Raw genomic sequence first — 23,772 nt, 5'->3', positions numbered from 1 at the left:
ATAATATATAGTTGAATGAAAAATATTGATTGAACTGAACAAAATCACCAAATAACTTTGTTATAGAAACTGACAAACTAATGCTGTTTGTCTGGCACCATAACTCCACCACTGGAACAGTGATACAAGACTGATATTAGCAGAAATAACCCCCTATAGAATCAGCTCTAAGAGATATGGCTAACCAGCCAAGAGAGAGTGAAACCCAGAACACACTCCACCACCCTGTCTCAGTTTGTCCTTATTAAATGGAAGATCTGGCCACAAGAGTCTGAATTATTGCAGCAACAACTGTATTTGGAGATCAACATACTCCATTTGACCTCTGAACAGTTTCTAAATTTAAAGCAGTATATATATATATATATATATATACACTCACCTAAAGGATTATTAGGAACACCTGTTCAATTTCTCATTAATGCAATTATCTAACCAACCAATCACATCGCAGTTGCTTCAATGCATTTAGGGGTGTGGTCCTGGTCAAGACAATCTCCTGAACTCCAAACTGAATGTCTGAATGGGAAAGAAAGGTGATTTAAGCAATTTTGAGCGTGGCATGGTTGTTGGTGCCAGACGGGCCGGTCTGAGTATTTCACAATCTGCTCAGTTACTGGGATTTTCACGCACAACCATTTCTAGGGTTTACAAAGAATGGTGTGAAAAGGGAAAAACATCCAGTATGCGGCAGTCCTGTGGGCGAAAATGCCTTGTTGATGCTAGAGGTCAGAGGAGAATGGGCCGACTGATTCAAGCTGATAGAAGAGCAACTTTGACTGAAATAACCACTCGTTACAACCGAGGTATGCAGCAAAGCATTTGTGAAGCCACAACACGTACAACCTTGAGGCGGATGGGCTACAACAGCAGAAGACCCCACCGGGTACCACTCATCTCCACTACAAATAGGAAAAAGAGGCTACAATTTGCACAAGCTCACCAAAATTGGACAGTTGAAGACTGGAAAAATGTTGCCTGGTCTGATGAGTCTCGATTTCTGTGGAGACATTCAGATGGTAGAGTCAGAATTTGGCGTAAACAGAATGAGAACATGGATCCATCATGCCTTGTTACCACTGTGCAGGCTGGTGGTGGTGGTGTAATGGTGTGGGGGATGTTTTCTTGGCCCCTTAGTGCCAATTGGGCATCGTTTAAATGCCATGGCCTACCTGAGCATTGTTTCTGACCATGTCCATCCCTTTATGACCACCATGTACCCATCCTCTGATGGCTACTTCCAGCAGGATAATGCACCATGTCATAAAGGTCGAATCATTTCAAATTGGTTTCTTGAATATGACAATGAGTTCACTGTACTAAACTGGCCCCCACAGTCACCAGATCTCAACCCAATAGAGCATCTTTGGGATGTGGTGGAACGGGAGCTTCGTGCCCTGGATGTGCATCCCACAAATCTCCATCAACTGCAAGATGCTATCCTATCAATATGGGCCAACATTTCTAAAGAATGCTTTCAGCACCTTGTTGAATCAATGCCACGTAGAATTAAGGCAGTTCTGAAGGCGAAAGGGGGTCAAACACCGTATTAGTATGGTGTTCCTAATAATCCTTTAGGTGAGTGTATATATATATATATATATATATATACTGTATATATATACACTCACCAATTTTGGTGAGCTTGTGCAAATTGTAGCCTCTTTTTCCTATTTGTAGTGGAGATGAGTGGTACCCGGTGGGGTCTTCTGCTGTTGTAGCCCATCCGCCTCAAGGTTGTACGTGTTGTGGCTTCACAAATGCTTTGCTGCATACCTCGGTTGTGACGAGTGGTTATTTCAGTCAAAGTTGCTCTTCTATCAGCTTGAATCAGTCGGCCCATTCTCCTCTGACCTCTAGCATCAACAAGGCATTTTCGCCCACAGGACTGCCGCATACTGGATGTTTTTCCCTTTTCACACCATTCTTTGTAAACCCTAGAAATGGTTGTGCATGAAAATCCCAGTAACTGAGCAGATTGTGAAATACTCAGACCGGCCCGTCTGGCACCAACAACCATGCCACGCTCAAAATTGCTTAAATCACCTTTCTTTCCCATTCAGACTTTCAGTTTGGAGTTCAGGAGATTGTCTTGACCAGGACCACACCCCTAAATGCATTGAAGCAACTGCCATGTGATTGGTTGGTTAGATAATTGCATTCATGAGAAATTGAACAGGTGTTCCTAATAATCCTTTAGGTGAGTGTATATGACCACTGACAGGTGAAGTGAATAACACTGATAATCTCGTTATCATGGCACCTGTCAGTGGGTGGGATATATTAGGCAGCAAGCAAAGTTGATGTGTTAGAAGCAGGAAAAATGGGCAAGCGTAAGGATCTGAGTGACTTTGACAAGGGCCAAATTGTGATGGCTAGACGACTGGGTCAGAGCATCTCCAAAACTGCAGCTCTTGTGGGGTGTTCCTGGTCTGCAGTGGTCAGTACCTATCAAAAGTGGTCCAAGGAAGGAAAAGCGGTGAACTGGCGACAGGGTCATGGGTGGCCAAGGCTCATTGATGCACGTGGGGAGCGAAGGCTGGCCCGTGTGGTCCGATCCAACAGACGAGCTTCTGTAGCAAAAATTGCTGAAAAAGTTAATGCTGGTTCTGATAGAAAGGTGTCAGAACACACAGGGCATCGCAGTTTGTTGCGTATGGGGCTGCGTAGCCGCAGACCAGTCAGGGTGCCCATGCTGACCCCTGTCCACTGCCGAAAGTGCCTACAATGGGTACGTGAGCATCAGAACTGGACCACGGAGCAATGGAAGAAGGTGACCTGGTCTGATGAATCACAAGTTCAAGGTGTTGACTTGGCCTCCAAATTCCCCAGATCTCAATCCAATCGAGCATCTGTGGGATGTGCTGGACAAACAAGTCCGATCCATGGAGGCCCCACCTCGCAACTTACAGGACTTAAAGGATCTGCTGCTAATGTCTTGGTGCCAGATACCACAGTACACCTTCAGAGGTCTAGTGGAGTCCATGCCTCGATTGGTCAGGGCTGTTTTGGCGGCAAAAGGGGGACCTACACAATATTAGGCAGGTGGTCATAATGTTATGGCTGATCGGTGTATATATATATTTACAACTGTGGAAACCCCTCTCCGTGCAGTACAGTAAGCAAGTGTAGCTCAATTATTATGACTGAGCCCTCCTTTCATCCTCCAGTGGACAGTGGCTGTGAATACGAGTCAATAAGACACATGCTCATTATTTTAGACGTGTCTTGTGAACAAGACACATGGGCATTAGCATCGCAGTGGTGAAGCAGCTGGATTAATGGTTACTTATTACTGGGGATCTCCACAGTGAGGTACTAGCAAATTCTCTCTCTGGTGTAAATGATGAGTGTAGAATTGCCTGTGGAGAAAGACTCCACCAACAGAACTAGAAATCAATACAGGACACTGATAGCAGGTGGGGGGGATATTCACCCCTGCTGATAACAGGAGTGTATGGTCCAAAGGAAGGATTTGCCCCTGCCTGGGACACCAATAATAAACCGGAACATCCGACTCAGGGGGGAGGACAGGTGAGGGGTAAAGACCATTGGGTGAAAAACACTGTGATACAATGTGTTTCATAATGCCTGCAAGTATATAAGTTGCAGCCTGGCAATCTGGAGTCAGTCTGCTAGTCTGCTTTTTGCTGGCTCCAGAGCACCCTGTATGGAATAAACCAGCTCAACTGATGTCTTCTAGTCTCGTTTCTCTGCTGAATGACCACCTGTACTGCAGGTATTGGTGCTTGCTATTGCTATTGGTACTCCTGGAAAAAGAGAACTACACCATTCAGCCAGCAGAGGGAGGTATTATCCTATGATTAGAGGACAGTTTACCTATCATACTCTGAGGTAGATATAAGCATTCAATAATAGTTAATTTCAAAAGAAGGCGCAGGCTTCTTCTGTCTCGGAAAACAGGAGTCTGGAAATGTAAAATTTGCCCAATTTCATTTAATGGATTGGGATGAAGTAAGAATCATAGCTGCTAGAATCACAACTAATATTCACAATGGTAAAATCTACTACAGTCACAGTGTGATGTTAAAATTGAACTGCTGTGGCACTGTAGGGATGATCCACTTCTGTAATTTCACGCTGAATGCTCATTTCATTTGCGTTTGTTGTGGTAGTTGTTATGGACTTTTTATGAATCAGATGAGATTCCTCAGAACCCACTGCTATCTGTCACGTGGATTTCATCAATGAAACATTCAGTTACATTTTGCAGGTCTCCATTGAAAGATTGTGTAATCTCTAGTTATATTTAATGCCAGATAAAGTTAATTTCTCTCTCTTCGGTGTACAAAATCCCATTTGAATCTTGTTTATGCTTACAATTGTTTACTGTTGGCCCATTTAACTGCTGTTGTGATTCTGGGTGTTTCCCTCTATAAATATCTGTCACTGTGTTAAAACAATAGCAAGTCATAAGACTGAAGCATTTCTCATGGAAGGATTAAGTACTTAACAAGAAAATGTAATCCCACTCAAACCAGTTATCTGGAAGTCCTAAAAAAGAAATTGAGGAGAACAAGGAAGAAAACTGGAGAAAAAAACAACTATTCTTCCATTTCAGGCTGGACCGTTTTGACCACATTTGGGGAATTTAAGACAAATAGCACTGCCCATTGGGTGTTCCAAATAATAAACCAAAAGATGCATACAATTAGAGATTGACAGGAATGTAGGAAGCCAAAAATAAGCCCTAAAACATGCAGGCCCCAATTAGACAATTACTCATCTGAATTAAAGCTCAAGTCTCATACCAAGACTGCATTTTTGGAGAGCAGTGCAGTAACAAACAGTTTGACAAATGCAATTCTTTTTGTATTTTTAACTCCACTGCATTTTTGTTTTGTTATAAATAGTCTGGATTCTTTTAGACTCCAACTTTTGCCTCCCCCTTCCATCGCTCTGCCCTTTCTTTATGCGGTCCTTGGGAAAGTATGGCAAGTACAATGCCGATGGACTTGCATGGGACTCAGACCAAGATCAACTTTACATAAGCCATGACACCTCCACTGTATTTCTAATAAGAGAGACTGGTAACCTGTAGCACTAAGTTCCCTCTCTTCAATATCTTGTTTTGAAATATATATACACACAAGTTTCTCATAAACCAAAAAAAAGCTTTTGAAAACAATAATATTAAGGGTATACATAAAATAACAATCCAACATACCAGACATATCGTGCACCCATTCCTGGCCTGAGCTGGACTTGTGATGGTTTGAACAACAGGAGCCGAGAACCCCAACGGTGAAGTGAACATGCATGGCTTTAGGAAATATAAACTGGGGTGGGTTATAGTGGTGGTCTCTCTCTCTCAGTGGTGAAAGGAAATTAAGCCTTTAGATGTTCGCCAATAAACATGAGGACACTAAAGTCTAACTGATGTTCAGTGGAAAAAAAAAAATTGATACCTCAGGATTGAGGGGCTGTATCTGCAATGATCCACTTGCCGTTCTTGCGTATGTTAGTGTGGCCCCCCTGTAAGGGTAAATCCATTTGGGAGAAACATCAAGGGCAATTTTAAGTTCCAATATGTAACCCCAGACATCCCCTACTTTGATGTGCACTGGCGGTTGCAGATGTCATGTTGCACTTAGTGGGACTGTATTTAATTGAAATGTACGTTGTGGGGAGGAGACGGGGAGCACGGAGCTGGGTGCGAGTGGGAAGCGCGGCCCCTGGGTGGGCTGTGTGCGCAGTCCTGCAGTGATGTTGAACCAGGCAGCACAGCCATGTTATCAGTGTCGTGGGAGATTGGAGGCCGGGTGACAAATAAACACAATACAAAAGCTCAGTTCATGTCATTTATTTGGTAATGCTTCAAGCTCATTATACAACAGTATTATCTCCTCTCTTAACTCTCGTCTCACAGAATCTTTCAACATACTTTAAGCTTCACAACACTTGAGAAAAATGTCCTTTACCTTTTTAATATTTTTGAAAAAACAAAACAATTACAGTCCAGTCTTCCAGACACATTCTGATAACCTATCTTTCAGCTTCTTCCACCCGATTCCATCTGATACTTACAAACCCCCACCAGTCACCTCTCCAAAGAACATTACCAAACAACCATGAGAGAAAACAAAAACAAAAAAAGCAATTCACCGTGTGTAAAAACTATAAATAAATGTTCTAGAGGATAAATCTGAACAATACTTTTCTTTAAAAAGAAAGAAAAAAGGCATATATTTTGGATCATTTATAGTGATTATGATGCCACATTGATTCCTTTAACACATGTGACTTTTATACAAAAACAAAGACACAAACATTACTCCAAAAATAAACGTACACATGAGATTACAAAAAACTGAACACAAAGATTTTTGGCAATAATTTAGCAGTCATATTTTGTGCGGTCATGGGACAGTCCACCACAAATCCAGTGACTACGGCTGCACTGCAGAGTACATGGCATGAACAGCTACAGTATTTAATTACATTGTAATAATTACCTTCTGCTTCTCTTTTAAGTGTAATGTGGTGGCAATTACACTGCAAATGATTACCTGATGTAAAAACACCCAAACCTACATCATACTGGCTGTTCTGCACATGATTTATTATACAGTTTTACACAATAGACGTTTCACCTGCTGATGGCTATTTTTGTACATGTTCTGTTCCGTGCGATTCGTTAACACTCACTCCCACCACCTGTACAAACCTAAGACCCTAAACGGTAACAGTTTCCATTTCTGGCTTCAGAGGGGTCAGACATGAGGAGCTGCTGATTGCTCCTTTTACATCTCTACAGCAATACTGCTACAGTCTGCCAATTCTGTCAATGCAGCCTACAAAGTAAGCCACTCCAATCCTGCCAAGGGATGAAAAAACAAAAACTTGATCTGAAAAAGAGCTACGGAGTAAATAAGCAGGATTTTATGGCCAAATTATATACTCTTTATGATTCCCTCATTCCAATCAACTTAGGTTAACTTGCAGTCTGGAGTAAAGCCCATTGAGTAGCCCTTGGTGCGATCTAGTGTTCAGACTCCTCTTAGAACAGAGCAGGCTAGGGACAGGGCATGCTGGGTAAGTCTCCTCACACCTCAGTCACAGAGGGCTCCGGTTCTAGTCCCTTCTCATCTGATCAGTAAAATCCTCCACCAGAAAGGAAACATTTTCATTTTTTTTTAGTCATGATACACAGTACTGTGAAGTATAAATCCTTCTATTAAGCTTATTTAAAAGATTTTTCCTTACTGCTGTTTCTCCAAGTATTTCTCTTTCACTGTGCGATGTCGACACTGAAGACTAACTTTGAGATCCAATTGCTTCCTTCTGCCCCCCTTGGCACCTTTGCCATCCTGGGTTATAATCCCCTGTGGGACTGACTCCACTCTGCATTACCCAGTGATGGTAACCCTAGGTTGTCGTAGGGCTGGCCGGGCAAGTGGCCTTGGATCTCTAATCTTTCAATGGCAGGCAGGCACTCGGAGTGAGATGCTAAGTGCTGTGAATGAGGCTGCCTCGGCCAAGTCCAATACTCAGCACCGAGTTCATAGTTCATCCTTCGTCCTGAGCACACAAGGGTAGTAGAGAGAAAAAAGCACAGGAAACCAGACCCCCTCCCCTTCACAAGAAATCACAGCAAATGGTCAATTATCCAAGTGTGCCCTCATCCCAACCCCAATTGTGACATCCTGAACCCCCCCCTCCATCCATACACTCCTCCAGTAATAGAGCACCTCCCCACCCAAACAGTCAGCCCAGCAGGTACAAATCAACCTACTGCCAGCTTTCCCCACCATGCCCAAATGCTCTACTGATTGTCCTAAAAACATTCTGCTGGTCATTGTCTGGATACGATGTAAACACTATAGATTCTAAAATATATATCTATAAACAATATATATGTATATGTATATATACATACACACACACACACACACATACTTATACATATATACACACTAATACATATACATATTGGTGTGATTTTGTCAGTAAGTGGGCAACAGTACTGTGAGGTGGTAGATAGCAGTGTCCTTGGGGCCTGGTGAGTCGATGGCAGGATGGCAAACACTCCCTCCCCCACCATGCTCTCCCTCAGTGTCAGCTGATCTCTCTGTCCCAAGACTGCAGGCCTCACTAGCAGAGCGGCAGGGGCTCCCTGCTTCCCCCCCCCCACCCCAGAGAGAGACAGCCGGAAAGGCAGGGGGAAAAATATAACCCACAAACAAGAATCCTGAGGAGCCAGAGCTGCTGTCACCCTCTTCCCTGCTGGTCCGAGAAAGGGACCCAGGTAGGACCCACACTCACAACACCACAGTCTAGTAGAAAAACACGACAGATGAGAGAAGCCGCACTGATGCTGGTTAAAAAAAAAACTAAACAAAAAAACTAAACAAAACAAAAACAAACATTTGAAAAAAAAGAAGTGCTTTTCATAAACTGCGGCGGTGGGTTCCAATACTGTACAGGTAAGACTCAGCACCGGGTTTGTAGTTCTCACACCTGTATGGGCCGGCTGCAGTCTGTGCCCTCCATCCGAGAGCAGTCTGCGCTCGCCTCGCTGGTGTCCATGCTACAGTCTGAGGACTCGCTGTCACTCTGGTCCATGCGTTCTGGCTTGGGGGTGTCCCGCACGGGGGACTGAGGGGACTGGGGATCCGGGTCACCGCCCCCGGCTGCACCCTTGGCCTGCCGGATGCAGTTGAGCCACTGCTGCTTGTTGAAGGTATCACTGGCCTGGAAGGAGTACGACTGGGTCTGTGAGCCGCAGCGGAAAGTCACACGAAAGAAGTTCTTGGCTGGAAGAAGAAGGGGGAGGGGAAGGAGGTTAGGGATGGATGGAGGAGGGACGCTTGGGCTGAAATGCAGCTCCAATCAAAAGCAGAGTTTGTTGACTTCGGCTAAGGGACAATTACACTGCAGCACAAAAACGGCATAACTGGAATCCTGCAGACTACAAAAACAAGAGGATAGGAAGCCAAATGCTGAAGCTGAAGGTGAAACTGTGGCTGTCTGCACTCCGTGTTTAAAGGAAACAGGCATAAAGCTAACTGTAGGTGGGACTGGGTTTGGTTACAATTCGATAGTTTTCCTCATGATCTACCTGTAGCATTGTAAGGGTAAAAAAAACATGCTCAGTTCCTTATATACTGTGTAACAACAGCCTCAGGTTTCAAACTACCATCCTCCCAGGACCAAAAGTCCGGCCAATACTCACTCCTCTCGTTGTTGCTGAAGGCGCCGCGGATGGATCCACCCAATCGGACCTCTCCGTCTTGCAGGTCCTCCCACTGCAGATCCTTGACTGGGATTGGCTGGCGGTACAGCTGGTAGCACAGCTGCTCGTTGTGTGTGACAGCACGCGTGACCACCAACACATCCTGGAACAGGAACACGTGCAGCTTCTGCAGGGGGGGGGAAGAAGGCATACACTCACAAACTGACATGACCACAAGACTACCAAGCAGGTCTATTATACCGAACTGTGATGACCTCATGGCAACTGTGTACCAATATCATTTAGCAGTTTCCATTTCATTACTGCTTTCCCTGTTGGAGCTCTTTTTCTAAATATGACCACCGGGAGCGATCACGGTATATACACAAGTGAAGTCTGCATCGCGGCTACCCAGAAATTAAGAGTGGCCCTCTGAATATAGTTGGACAGTTTTTTTTTTTTTTTTTCCATCTCATGCTCTGAAAGTTAAGCTTCTTTCATTTTATCAAGTGTCCTAAAAATGTGGCCAACATGACTTCATATTTTCCATGCGTTAGCTACTTTATGGAAGTAAAGAACTCATTTTGACAAGCTGAACCTGACCTGCCTCAGATGAATGCTTTTAAACTGAACACCACTTGACTGGATAGGTTCAATATTTACTGAACCCTGACAAAGCACCTGTAGCCAGGATGAGAGTGAGAGTGGATTAATCCAGCAGTGTTATGCAAGGAGCGTGGGTTAGCCCTGTAGTGGTGTGCCACCTGATCTCCCATCATGCTTTGGGAATGGCAGACTAGAATTCCTTCCTTCCTTTCTTCACTCAAAAGATGTGGGTAACTACTGACCTTGTGGCAGTAGACTTTCTTTAAAGTGGGGGAAAAAGTAGCTCATTTTAAAGATCTTAAGATTAAATTTTTAAGTTGTTGAGTTAAATGCCTTGTGGAACACACACACAAACCCTAACCTGCAGTATAACAACATTTATCTGCAGCTTGTGATGCATGGATAAAATAAGCTGTCAGTTGAAGCACAGCATCAGTTTTGGGTCAGTCTGGCAGTGAACACAGTCATACTGGTATAGAGAGCCAGTACAGTAGCTTTAACAGTATTGAGTGAAGGCCTGAGGGGCTGGTTGAGAGGTAGGGGAGCTACAAAAAGGAAGGATCAAAGTGCTCCTTCCTGCCTCCCTCCTCATTAACCTCAATTCCCAAAAGGTCAGTGCTGGCTGGGCTCTGGGCTGTGTGCTGACAGAGGGGTACAAACATCCAACAGCAACAGCGCAGGGAAAGTCAGAGCTGAATGAAAGGCAGGGGGCGTGAAAGGGCACGGCCATTGTGACCTTTCCATCCGTCCGCCCCCGGGCTCCTGCTCGTCGGAGCCACCTCCTAAGTGCGTCCTAGAAGTGTCGTCAAGTGGCCGAAGCACTGGGATTGCACCCTAGTCGCCATGGATGATTGATTATTTTAAACTGATACTGAGCCTCCATTTTCATATAGGATTGGAGAAAAAAATAAAATAGAATAAAAAATAGTGCTGCATGCAACAAAAAGAACAGGTTTGTATCCAGGCAACGTGTTGAAACACTCTGGAATATGTTGATTTGTTATTGATGCCACTGAAATCATCAAATTAGCAGAGCTGCACAGTCATTTCTCTTCTGTCTGGCTGCGGCACAGTATGGACAGTTAAGTTATTAATGCTCTTCCTACACAAGACTTGATCAGGATTTTTAACAGCGTAAATTCTGGTACGGACTTCCCTAAAAGAGTGAAAGGATTGTCTTTTTTTGTCAATTTGGAGGTTGGACAATCTTGAAATGGGTTAAAAGGTGGCTACTATGGCAGATTAGGCATCATCAGGAAAGCAGAACTGGGAAATAAAGAGCTACAGCAGGTAATTAAAAGCTGTTCTTTTCTTTCACTTCGGTTCAGGGGAAATCCTGATCCCTGGTGTGGTCTCTTTCCAGTGTTGTCAAGATATCCACTCCCTGCTCCTCTTCCTTCGGGCTGTCTCTCTCAGATGCTAGTTACCCTTCTGTCTGGTGGCAGCTCTCGCAGGCTCTGTTATATAATGCCAGTGTGATGACAGCTCTAACAAGTTACTCCTGTAAGACTGGCTCCAGGGCTGATTGTGTAAAACAGGGGAGAAAGTGTGTATGCACAGGTGACAATGAGGTTGCTGCTGGGTTGAAGAACACATTTTAATTGCTTTGCACTTTACCAGGAGGTCAGTAATTGTGCCAGATTAACTGAGCTGCAGTCACACAACAGGAGAGTGGATTATAGAGGAACGGATGGAGATGAGAAGACAGGTTTGGAGAGAGGGCAACAGTTAACCACCCTCACCTTCTTCCTCCAGCTGCTGTATCCCTTTTCTGGATTTGAACACAAAGGAATGGGCCAGTAAAAAGCTCTATATAGCTACTACACAAGATCATTAAGTCTTGAGTGATACATTAAGCTTATATCCAGTATAAAAAAAATCTACAAACTGACATGCCCAAGATATTAATGAAGCGTAACCCAAGGCCAGGCCCATTAATAGATTTCAATTAAAAGCAGCAAACAGCAGTGCAGCCAAAATCAAATCCAGCCCAGCCTCGGTGTGGTCTGGCGTGCCTGTCTGTGTGTGGGTGTGCAGGGCTGCAGAGGTGTGATCTGTGTGTGTGTGTGTGTGTGTGGGGTGGGGTGGGGGGTGGCGTGCGGAGACACTCACAGCGCCTCTGTTGTTTTTCAGCTCTCCGTGGCAGCTGAGCACGCGGGAGCTGTCAATCAGCAGGTCTCTCTGGCTCTCTTCCAGGTACAGCAGCCGCTCTTTATAATACTGGCACTCGGACTCGCCCGTCTTCACGTTGATCTCTGCCACAATGCCCTGGATCATGTTAATCTGGGGAGGAACAGAAGCACACGCACAGTCAGACCGGGCAAGTCTTGTTCCTCATCTTTTGTTTGCACTTCCTCGCTGGCCACACATGAAGCAGCGGTCCCTCGTACCGTGTGCTTTGCCCTGCTAGCCTTAACTGCAGAGGGACCATCAGACTGTGAGGTGTGAGGCAACTCGCTTTTTGTGAAAAGAGCACTTATGCTATTAATCATATGCGTGTTTCACCGAGACAGCTGAAGTCCTCGAAGTGTCAAGGTATCTTCCTAGCACGGTCAAAAGAAAGCTGTTCTTAACCAGACACTTTCACTGCATGCATCAAGGGTTTACACCATCTTATTACAAAAAAAAACTTGTGACTTGATGACTGACCATATGCAAGACCATAGTAATTTGTTGTTATTTTGTAGAACTGGGACTTAATTGGGGAGTGTTAATTGGATACCAGATTGCATTGCCGTTGAACTTTACAAATATATAAAAAGAAGAGAGCCAGAACAGCAGCTCTGGGCCCCAGTGAAGCAGCCGCCTCCTGAGCAGCTGCTGAGCACATCTGAGGCTGGGGACAGACAGGCAGGCGAGCTGCTGATAGGTCCTGCGTGCTGCACGGCCTGTTGACAGCCGGCTTTCAGCAGGTTTCCTGGGTGGCAGCTACGGGCCCTGGGTCTTTCCCCAGAAACCCAAGCAGCTCCCCAAGGAAAGCAGGGGGATCTGTTTGTTTTTGTGAACTTGTCATCAGAGCTGGATATAGGAGGGCTCTGCAGGCCACCTAGACAGAAGGAAATAAAGACGCCCGCCAAGATCCTCCCACACTGAGCTTGGAAATCACAGATCCGAGGTCACCTATTTCATTACGATTCTCCCCCTCTCAGCCTTATCGTGGGTACTGCGGTTTGACTCATTACAACTCCACCTTTCGCAGGAACAAGCACTACTTTATGACGTCATTTAATTCAGGTGTGTACGGGACACACCTAAATTAAGAAACGGAAATGGAAACCTGTATAATAATGGCTCGTTAGCGTGGCTAAACCCCCCTCTCTCGCTCACCGCCTCTTCCAGGTGCTGCCGGTCAGGGTGGTCGTTAGCGGTGTGCTTGAGGATCTCGCGTAGCAGCAGGGGGTATTTGACCAGACGGCTGCGAGGGATGTCCAGAAAGTTCCACAGGTCCAGCTTGCGACTGAAGGGCGACTCCAGACAGCGCTGCAGGAAGTCCTGGACCCGGTGATCCTGCTTCTTGTGGTCCAGCAGAGCCTTGGCTGCTACCTGGTTGCTGCAATAACTATTGTAGGAGTTCAGACAGGGCAGCTGTGGGAAGGGAGAGAGAGAGAGAGAGAGAGAGAGAGAGGAGTTAGTCTGGGGAGTGGGACCTATCCACAACACTGCCATGAGAGAAGTACAAAAACCACTGGGTTCAGAAAGCTGCACAATACCCTGATTCCCTCCATAGGCATAGCAATGCACCTTTCAATGCAACCCTGAGGATCCCTTTGTGACATACAGGACACAAATGACACAAAAGTTTGCAAAAATATATGATCTCAATTTACAAAGGTTACTAAGGGTTAAACTACCACATACTCAATAAGTGCCCCACTAAAGCAATCACTACACAAAGGTGCATCGGCCTGGTTGGTTCCAGTTGAGAGAAATGGGATCAGAGACCTAACTTTGTGATACTTTGAGGGAGATTTATATTTTACAGACTTGGCAGTGATTCATATAAACAGACCCCAATTTATTAGTTTTTTTTTTTACTCCATAGATGCCCCGAGATAAAATTATCACCTTGACAGGGATTCGCCAAGGCAATGTGCTGTAATTCCTCTTGATGAAAAGTTAATACAGTGCAAGCAGCAGGATCTGCTCTTCTCACACAGCTGTGAGTGTACACAGACAACTGATTTGGCTCGACACCCTAAATAAGTGAAAAGTGTTTTGACACACAGTATGAATAACACTGACACTGAGTGACAAAATCCTGCGGGGAGACAATAAAATAAATGTAAATCGCGATTGTCTATTTTTCCACCACAAAGCCAATACTGGACTGCGCACATTTCACAGTCCCGACAACACCGTTTGGCCTTGCTATAATATGAAGTCCATTCAAGGTTGAGTGGGGAGCATGCACTAACATCCCAACTGATTCTTACGCTACAGGGCATTCACGTCAATAAGCCACAAGACTGTTACTGAGCCAGTACAGGCAGATTTCAGCGAGCAAACAGTGTGCACTAACTGCCTCCTTGCATTACTTATCATGTCAAGACTGCTGAAAGTAGGAACATCGGTACAGCTTGGCACAACATCGCTGGCACATTCCACTGTGTGGAGGAGGGCAGGAAGTGGGTGTGCATTGGATTAACCCTTTAAAAAACTAACCAGCAGATGAAGAGTTAGGTCCATGCAACACAATACAAATAAATAAAAACACTACAACCAGGTACTTTTACTGGAGGTAAACCTTGTCAATTTTAACCAATTTCTCTCTATGGAGGAACTGTCCAGCATGTGTTTCACCCCCTATTTCCAAATATTGGCCCTGTTTTCTTGATGTTTATTGCAGGGCAACCAGGTGGATCAGCTGTGACACACCATGGGGATGAAGCAGTCAAGGTGATTCCAACATGGAAGGAGTTAATGCTCAAAAGCTCCCTAGATGCAGGAAATAGGAAAATCAAACCTAGTTTGATTCATCATTAATCTTCACTTTGCCAGTGTGATTACACAATTGTGGTAATTGCACTTGTGGGTGGATAATGATTTTCCTGTCTTCCGAAGAAGAGAAAACCTCAGCTATCTGAGGGAACAGCTTCCTGGATGCACTGCATTGGACATTAAGATGTCTGTTTATTTCTAATGACTTTAGAAGCCCTTTAAAATACGAACAAATTATACAGAGCATGCAATCTGACAGCCCAGTTAAAACTCATTATATCTGAAACCTGTGACATTTTTTTTTCCCTTTAGGTCTATTTGCAAATTATTTATTCTCTAGAGTAAACAACCCTTCCATTATATACAAAATGTCCTAAATATATAGATGTGTAATTGTTTCATAGACCTGCAGCTTCATTGTACTTTGCCAGCTGATCACATCAATACATTGTTAACAGTAAGTAAGGCACTGTCAAACAACATTGCGAGGACTTCCTGTCACTAATGACAATGATCCCATGTGCTGCGGCGGTGTTACGACGAGGTTAGTCTCCAGCTCCAGTTTACTGTAAAGGCTGTAAATCAGACTAGTGCTTAAAAATTCCAATATAGCTCCAACTCTCCCAGTCTGGTATGCATTGTTCAGCTGGTTGTAAATATTAATATCAAACCCCCTCGCGGCCAACTCTTCACTCAGGGGGGAAAAAAAAAAAAAAAAAAAAAAAAAAAAACATCCCACCATTAAATAAACCTCCAGCTCCACAGATAAACACAAAGCTTGGGAGACCAAGGTTAATTCAGATTGGAAATGACGTCTCCCGATTCTAAAATAAGCTTGTCCACCTCCATCGCCCACCAGTTGGATGTTTTTTTGCGTCACCGCTGCAGCACAGAGGTGAAAATCCAATGGACGGATCTCCCCTGATGTCACGCTCTACTCCTGCAGTGTTTCAGATAAACAAGGAGAGTTCTTAACAGCTGGGCAGTCTCTTGGCAGAACCACTGGCAGGCCACTACTGAAGCAGGGAGAGGCCACCCAGGCCCATATCAATGCATAAGTCATATTTCATACTCTTCACCAGAAGTCCGATTGCTTTTACTAAATACAATTAACAAATCTCCACTACTTCAGAATTAAAAGAGTAATTTTAATATTTATTGAGAAGTAGGCAGATTTAATCACTGACTCATATTATATCTATAAGCAGTGAAGTCTGACCAGTATTTAATTGTAAGTAGGTTAGCCATATAACTCATCCAGGTCTGTTTCTCAATATTATTATTATTATTATTGTTATTTCGTAGCAGACACCCTTGTCCAGGGAGACTTATAAGAGCAATACAAAGTGCAATAATACAGTGCAATTCAAGGCATAATACATTTTACAAATTCCAATTCACACAAGTGTATGAGATATACAGTAAACAATATAGGAGGGCTTACATCCTAGATTGTAAAAGCTGATAAGTGCAGACAAGATGTTAGGTCAGTCAAGGGCTAAGGGAAAGGGAGCATAGGGGAAATCAAAATAAACAAGTTCTAGTAAAGCAAGACAAGTACTATGACAAAACATTGTATAAGTGCTATCTTACAGGAGAGTAAATGACTAAATTACAAGTATTCAACAGAGCATCGTCCCATGTTTTGCTAATTTCCTCACAAAAATCTATGGAGACCCGATTGTCCATTCATGTTTTAAATCTTTTCAGCAAATGCAAGCTTTTCCATTGCGAGATGTCAGTGGGAGAGGGAGGGTGTCAAATAGGGGTTCAAATGATCACTTTGGGAGTTGGCTCTATTTAATAGTGAAAAGTGAAAACAGTCAAGCACACAGGTCTTTAAATAGCACTGCAAAGAGGCCAGTCGTCATACTAAAATAATCTCAGAGAGAGGGCAATTGTTTACTGGGTTAAACTCTATAGTCAGGGCCCTGTGGGCCAATTAATATCAGCACTGAAGGCTGATGGTTTGTTTACAGTCCCCTGCTACCTAAACCTTCCTAAATCTCCAGAAACAGCCCATGGTTGTATTTTCTTTACCACTGAACAAATTAGCCATTTCTGACAGGCTGCTGAACTCCTTATGTTCCCCCATGTACCATTAATCTGCTGTGATCGGTTCGCAGCCAGGTGCCATGGCAACCAGCTAGGCCTATAATCCTGTTTTTGTACGGTGTGGGTCTCCCGCTCTCGTCTGCGAGTGCAGGCTAGCAGTGTGCTTCAGGAAAGCTCAGATCTTGTTTGGTTTGTCAAGTGGCAGGCACCACAGGTCTCCAAACTGCCTGGTTGTCTTATTTATTCATGTTTAAGCATCCAGTTTAGTACTGAAGTTGCATGAACTTCATGAACATTGATGTCAAACTACTCAGTCCGCAGTATGACCATATCTGAACAGCTACAGGATCATGGCTTGCTATCCTGGGCTTGAAAAGACCCTTCAATATTATCCATGCAATTATGGGATGCTGAAAAATAGAAGAAAAAAAATGACAGTTCACTCAATGGAAAAAGTAAAGAGCCTGCTATGAAAAAACACTCTGGCTGGTGCTGCCAAGTTGATGTTTTTTTGTACTGCTTCATCCATCAATGTACAAACCCCTCTTCCTGTATAAATCAACTCGGGGGGGACGAGATGGGTGGACAGACTTTGCTCCAGTGATTCCGTGACCCTAGTAAAATGCATCCGATTGAGTAATCATCCAGAACAGCACACCCTAACCCTGGGAAAGCTCAGCAAAGTTGGGATGCCGTTTTCAATTCAGTTCAGATCTGCGCAAGAAACAGCCAGTTCAATTTGGCCCGCAGCGCACAGCAACACAAACAAACCTGCAGTCGGAACAGGGACATTCGACAAGCCCGTCAAGTGTGATAAATGGGCCGGATCTCGGTGAAATCTCGGTCTCTTTGTGGAAGAAGCAGACATTGTGCACAGCAGCCTGTAGTTGTTTACAAATGGGTCTTCAAAATTGTTCTCCCAAAAAAAACAAGTTGTTCTTGTAAGAAGGCCAGGACAGACAAAGCCTGTAAATAAAGTCCTGTATCTATTCACAGGACTGCATGGGCCGATCCTGCCCCGACTGCTCTGTGCATTGTCCAGGCTGTTTAAAGAGTCACTCCACTACCTCCCACTAATTTGCTATCTCAGCCTCTTCCCAAAGCTCTCTCTACAGGGGTCCATCCGTTTCAATCTGTGTAGTGATATTGAGTCTGAGGCCACTTATCAGATATGGAGGCTACTCCCAGAGATTGTGGGATGCACCATTTGCAATGTGGTCTGGGAGGGTACCTGTGCCAGAGACTTACCCAGCCCACCAGGATGTGGCCCATGTGCTCTGTCGATCCATCTGGCTTCCTGGCCTCTCGCAGACGGCTCAGGAGATCTGTCCCAATCAAAAACAGAAGAGGGTCCATCAGGACAAGGCAGGCGGACAAGACCTTGCATTACATTACACTGTATTAGACTGAATTAAACTGCATTACAGGTAGACTGCTTTGGAAGAGCCTTAAATCCTTTACATAAGGACAAAGGAGTGAAAATGAAACAGATCTAACTCCTTTTAATATTGTATCTAAGCATTCTGTAATGCTTTGAAATAGGTTTTTCTTGTAACAGCTGTTACTCACCCTGGATAAGGGCGTCTGCTAAGAAAACCATGCTCCCGATTACTTCTGTATTTTTAGCTCTTATCATTTTACCGTAACTTCTCTTGTTCCTACGCCTATCCCACCCCTTGGCACACAACTCTATTATGTCTGCACTTGTTAGCTTATTTGTACTAGGATGTCAGCATATTGTATTTTGCACTGGTTGTATTTAGTGCACTTTGTAATGTTTTGAAAATGTTTCATCTGGAAGCGGTAAGTTGCCCTGGATACGTGTCGTCTGCTAAGACAGAAAGACATAATATTAAGCAGTGAAATTGGTTTTATTGTCCAGACATGCGTGTGTATGGCACAGGGGATTGGACGTTGAAGGATCTAATTTCTGTTTCCCTGGCCATGGCATCCTGGGCAGCTCCCTGCTTCAGGCCCTTACCTTCATGCAGGGGGATGAGCGAGTCCAGAGTGCCGAAAATCTGGTTCAGCTCCTGCTCGGTCATGATTGACAGCTTGAGCATGGGGTCGTGATAGGCCTGTGGAGAAAAGACAATGCCTTACAAACCAAGACCGCCAGCCCTGGAGCACATGGTCTGTGCCTGAGAGCAGTATGGGGAGGAAGGCCTCGCTATAATTCAGACTGAGAACTGCAAAAACAAACCCAGTACATTTACCAAAAAAAAAAAAAATGATCATATTTAAGCATATTTCAAGTAAGGAAAACACTGCAGCGCGAAGAAGCTTTCGGCACAATATGGAAAGTTACAAATAAAACCTAAAAAAAAAAAGAAAAAAAAAAAACTGGCCAAATCTAATTGTTTATACTTACAGTTTAGCCAGTATTATTTCAGAGCAAAGATCCAGACAACCCCCCCCCCTCCTCAAACTTAAACCCCAGACTGTTAACATTCCCAGAAAGAAACTAAAAAAAGGAAACAATCTAAGACGGCACAGCAAGATCTTATAGAGCTACTTTAATTCCTACACTGCAGGATTGAAAGTGTAATACATTTCCCCCCCAAAAAACTCCAGAAGAGCACAAAAGAAGCGTCTTGATTAGATACAGATTAAGACATTGCGCAGATGGGATTTTGATTTCTTTTGCAGCTGCCCTGATATCCAATACCTTTCTGTACAGTAAAAAATGGGGAATAGAACAAGATACACAGTACGAGATACTGCCTGGAGAAAACCCAAACCGTCACTGCGCAACAGGGCTCCCATAAATCTACTGATACCATGGAGATGCAAGTGGAAAGTCCTCATTGTCTCCTTCACCCTTCCCACCATTGTCTCTTAGGTATTTTTTAACAGTGTGTCACCTAGAGCAGACGCTCCGGGGCCTGGAGCAGCAGAAAACCCACAAGTCTATCGCCACACCTTCCATACTAGTCGGTGTCAACAAAATTCAAAACAAATTAAAACAGGGCAAGGTTTCTTGAGATGCAAGATTATCCAAATCTTTCACATATCACTGGTGCAGTTCACTCCTGGACCGCATCCCACCCACAGTGCATCTGGCCGTTTCAGTTCTGGTTTGGGCCAGGATACAGGCCTCAGCTGGGGACACACAGCAGCTTCCCAGAGGTCCAGACCTCCTCACTCCTTTTCTGTATACTAACCGATGCGGAGATATGAGCAATGTCAGGTACTGTGCAGGTTCCTAGCGTGAGCATCTGAATCACACGCTTGCGATCGTTAACTAACTCCACCTCCTCCCTCCTCTCCCTCACGTGTGTGGGCTCAGTGTGGTGAGGTGAAATTTGAACTGTGCTTTCCCACTGGGGTTAAAGAACCACATGTTACAGGCTGGAGGAGAGGGGAACTTTTCAAATGGGGAAAACAGATCTCACCTTCTTTGCCAGCTTCAAATCTTCAATCAAGTCCTGCTCCCCCTGGGACAGCTCGAAGATTGCCTGTTGGGGGGGGGGTGGGGGTGGTGGAAAAGGGATACTGTTCAGAGGGGTGGAGAACACTCAGATCACCACCATAAGATCTGTAACTTGGTTTGCACCTTGCTTTTCTGTGTGCTTTGAATGAACAGGCACCCCATCTTACTTTTAAGTAAGAGCCTGAAGTTGAGGTTGAAAAGCACTAGCTCAGTGAGATTCTTATCCCTCCTTTTGGAGACAAAATCTGTCATCTTCTCTTCAGTTTAGAGCATTTTTGTTAATTTACTGAACCTGAAGGAGACCCAGACAGATGTGGAAAACAGCACGTAGCTTATTTCTGAAAAATCCAAGCACATCTCATCTGCTTTTGCAGCTACGGAATATAATTATACATACATGCTCTTATTTTTTTCATTTTAGAAAAAACAACTTGCACAAGACTAATACATCTTCATTTTTCAGAAATGGGAGTAGCAAATCTTCATTTTCAAACAGCATCTAATTAACCATAGTCTGAGGCCGAGACGCACAGAGACGTTTGCCCCAGCAGCTCCTGTCTGAACTCTATACTGCTCTATAAGCAGCTGTGCAGATGTGTTCAATTGGTCACGCTATCTATCGCCCTGAACTTTGAAGTGGCTGCTGCCTGTGTCGGGGGGGAAACTGAAGTGGGGATGGGGATAGAGTTGGGGGTGGGGGGGGGGGTAGTTTTGAGCAGGCTGCCATGATTAAAGGACTGCCTAATGACACCAGCGAACTGGTATTTGAGTCTCTCACAGACACGCCAGGCCAGTGTCTCACAGTGTAGAGAGACTCAGCTACACACACATCCCCCACCCCGCTCGTCTTAAATCAACAGCCATTTCACAGCCTCTCTTTTACGCTTCCACAACACTGTCTGTGTTTAGAGCGGTGGCTGCGTTTTAATGTTTCGCACGGAATTGCTGTCGGCATGCTTGGCCTGCTTGCATGATTCAAAGCGCCCTAACCTTACTTTCAACTGCTTACCCTGCTTGCACAAGGGTATGCATCATGCTAGAGTAATGTCTCATCTGCAGCAATCAATCTTTCTCTGTTTTTTTCCCCCTTTACTATATTTAGGCATGCACATAATACAGTCTGTACAATGAGTTACACAGGATTTCCCAAGGAAAGAGCTGGCATGGAGACATACTCTACTCAAAGTGTTACCACAGCACTCATGAGGTCATCACTGTGGTGAATTTGGCGATTCAACCTAGACTTTCAATAGAAATCCCTATACTGTGCCATAGTTCCAATCTACAGCTTCACTTTGAGTCTGGAGAACTTTTGAAATCCTAGGAACTGCTGCAGTGAGGAATCTGCTTACTTCTATATAATCTGCATACAGCTCGATTTACTTTAAAAAGCAGGAACAACTCCCATTAACAGCTGCAGAACAAATAAACTTTTGATACATTTATTATTCCTATAACTCAATGTCCTAGTCCTAGTCCTTGTCTTTAGTCATTCCCCGTCAAGGAGATCTACTTTTCCAAAAGTAGTTTTTAAGTGAATTGCAAAGAAGCGCAATGTGGAAACCAATTCACAGCTATGGGAAGCTCTGAACTCCACTGTGGATGACCGTACAGGGAAGCCCGCGAGACGCTGGTCTATCCCCCTCAGGTCTTCCCCATCAGCTTGGCAGGAGATCCTGTATTTCAGTGGGCATCCACTGGGCTCACCTCCTGCCGTTTGATCTCCTTGGACGTCAGCATCTGGTTGAGCCGCACGTCGAAGGTCTCGCTCCACAGCTTGCTGTCCCGCCGCTTGGTGCTGGCCGGGGCGGCACTGCGGGTCCATGGGCGCGGGGTGAAGATCTCAGGCCGGCTCTCACTGCGGAAGCTGATGGACCGCTGTGGAGGAGGGGACGGACGGACACATGAACAGTCAGTCATAGCTCTGCACTTCTAACAATCACAAGCGGAGATCACAGCACAGGCCAAGGCAGCTAGCTGAAGGAAGGTCAATCAAAGCTTATTTGAGCAAAAGGACAGAAAGCAACATGCAACTACCCTTTTGACCTTTGATTTTGTCTATCTAGTCAAATTAAATAGAGTGCAGAAGAGGAAATGTTCCATCATCAATTGACCTGAAAAACAGTCCAGGAAAAATAGGGTTTGGTAGTACTGTCTGTCATGGCTATGGAGCCGCAGTCTGTCAGGACACATACCAGGCCGCCCCTGCTGGAGGGCCAGAGATCACAGGGTATTTAACATGCTGTCCCAGTTTAGCAAGCTTGCTCCGACAAGGAGTGCCTTTTCCAAAACACAATGGTGGATTTTAGAGCCCCTTCACAAAAGGAGCTCCTTGCTAGCTCTGTAAATATTAGAAGGGTTGTTTTCAGCCTAACAAATAAACAAACTGGGCAGAACAGAAAGCCTTTCCGAATATGTGCACATGTTGAAACACCTGCCCTCAAAGCTATAGCGCCATAAGCAAGAGGCTGGAAGGGATTCTCTTCAACCAAGCCCTATTCATACTCTGTTAAGGCAAACTGACAACATGGCTATTCAGGGTGGGTGTGCGGCTTGCTGCGATCCACATGTGGGTTTAATTGGGCATCCGGGGGTGGCAGAGTGCCCTATTCGTTCCTGGCAGTTCGGGGCTGGAGGCCACGCTGATGGACATGATGCAGGGCAGGGTGCCACCCCCTGAGGTTGGCAGCTGGTCAGCAGACTTTGAAAGGGGACACACTTCCCTGCGAGTGTGTGAGGCCACCACTACAGCCTTGGTGTCTAATCCAAAACAGGAGTGTGGAGAAAAAAACTACCAAAACTGGACATACGATTAACCACAATACAATCAAACAAACAGCAGTTTCACTTTGCTCAGCTCTGTGTTTGGTCCAAGTGCACTGTGCAGTCTAATTGAAAGCCGGTGAGTAAAACAGCCTTATTTATTCATGAAACTCCGGGAAAGTTGCATTCTTAACCAACGAATCCTGTCAAGCAAGCTGTCCAGGACCTCAGACCTCTTGAGTACAATGACGTAGACAGGGGTCACAAAAGAGTCACAGTCATGATTTCACATGTGTCACCAAAATAGTTTGTTATGATCTGTTCTTTAGTCATGCTCCAGAACCAATATATATGTTAAATCATTTTCCTTTTCTGGAATCCCCCCCCCAACCAAAAAAAAAAAAACCTCCATCCACCCCCTTAAGTTTGTTTCTCAAAAGTAAAATTTCACAGTGCTCACACAAACAGTTTGTCATCTGGCCTTTAAAGTGTATTTAAAGACTCTCAGCATCAGCAGACATTTTGAAAAACACCAAGCCCCCTTTTACAGAGTTCAGAACAACAGATTCGAGCCATCATTACAATTACAGCCTCCTCCTCCTGTAAGGGTTACAAGGAGCCTGGCGGTCAGGCACGGAGTACCCAAGACCCACAGTTTGTGAGGGCTTTGCGATTTAGGAGAGAGAAAGAGGGTTCATTCACAGGGGGGGGATTAGCTACAGGACAGGGCACCGTGCCTAGGTCAGATAAGCCAGGGGTGGGAAAATGCAGTGAGAGGAAT

The 23,772-nt window shown here is 44.7% G+C and overlaps 1 protein-coding gene across 3 annotated transcripts in view; it reads right to left on the bottom strand.

Moving 5' to 3' along the window:
* Window positions 1-5,809: 5,809 nt before the first annotated feature.
* The window catches only part of arhgef3 (Rho guanine nucleotide exchange factor (GEF) 3), a 95,514-nt gene continuing 77,551 nt past the window's right edge, over window positions 5,810-23,772 (bottom strand). For all 3 annotated transcript variants that reach the window (XM_066698257.1, XM_066698259.1, XM_066698258.1), the window contains 8 exons: window positions 21,936-22,106; window positions 20,191-20,253; window positions 18,777-18,873; window positions 18,044-18,120; window positions 13,130-13,387; window positions 11,915-12,085; window positions 9,197-9,383; window positions 5,810-8,777 (listed from right to left, as the gene is read on the bottom strand). In XM_066698257.1, coding sequence (XP_066554354.1) covers window positions 8,476-8,777; window positions 9,197-9,383; window positions 11,915-12,085; window positions 13,130-13,387; window positions 18,044-18,120; window positions 18,777-18,873; window positions 20,191-20,253; window positions 21,936-22,106 — 1,326 coding nt within the window. In that variant the 3' untranslated portion in view covers window positions 5,810-8,475. The remainder of the gene's footprint in view (window positions 8,778-9,196; window positions 9,384-11,914; window positions 12,086-13,129; window positions 13,388-18,043; window positions 18,121-18,776; window positions 18,874-20,190; window positions 20,254-21,935; window positions 22,107-23,772) is intronic.

The sequence above is a fragment of the Amia ocellicauda genome, chromosome 3, assembly GCF_036373705.1.
Source record: "Amia ocellicauda isolate fAmiCal2 chromosome 3, fAmiCal2.hap1, whole genome shotgun sequence".
NCBI lineage: Eukaryota > Metazoa > Chordata > Actinopteri > Amiiformes > Amiidae > Amia > Amia ocellicauda.
This window is presented reverse-complemented; position numbering and strand designations above follow the sequence as displayed.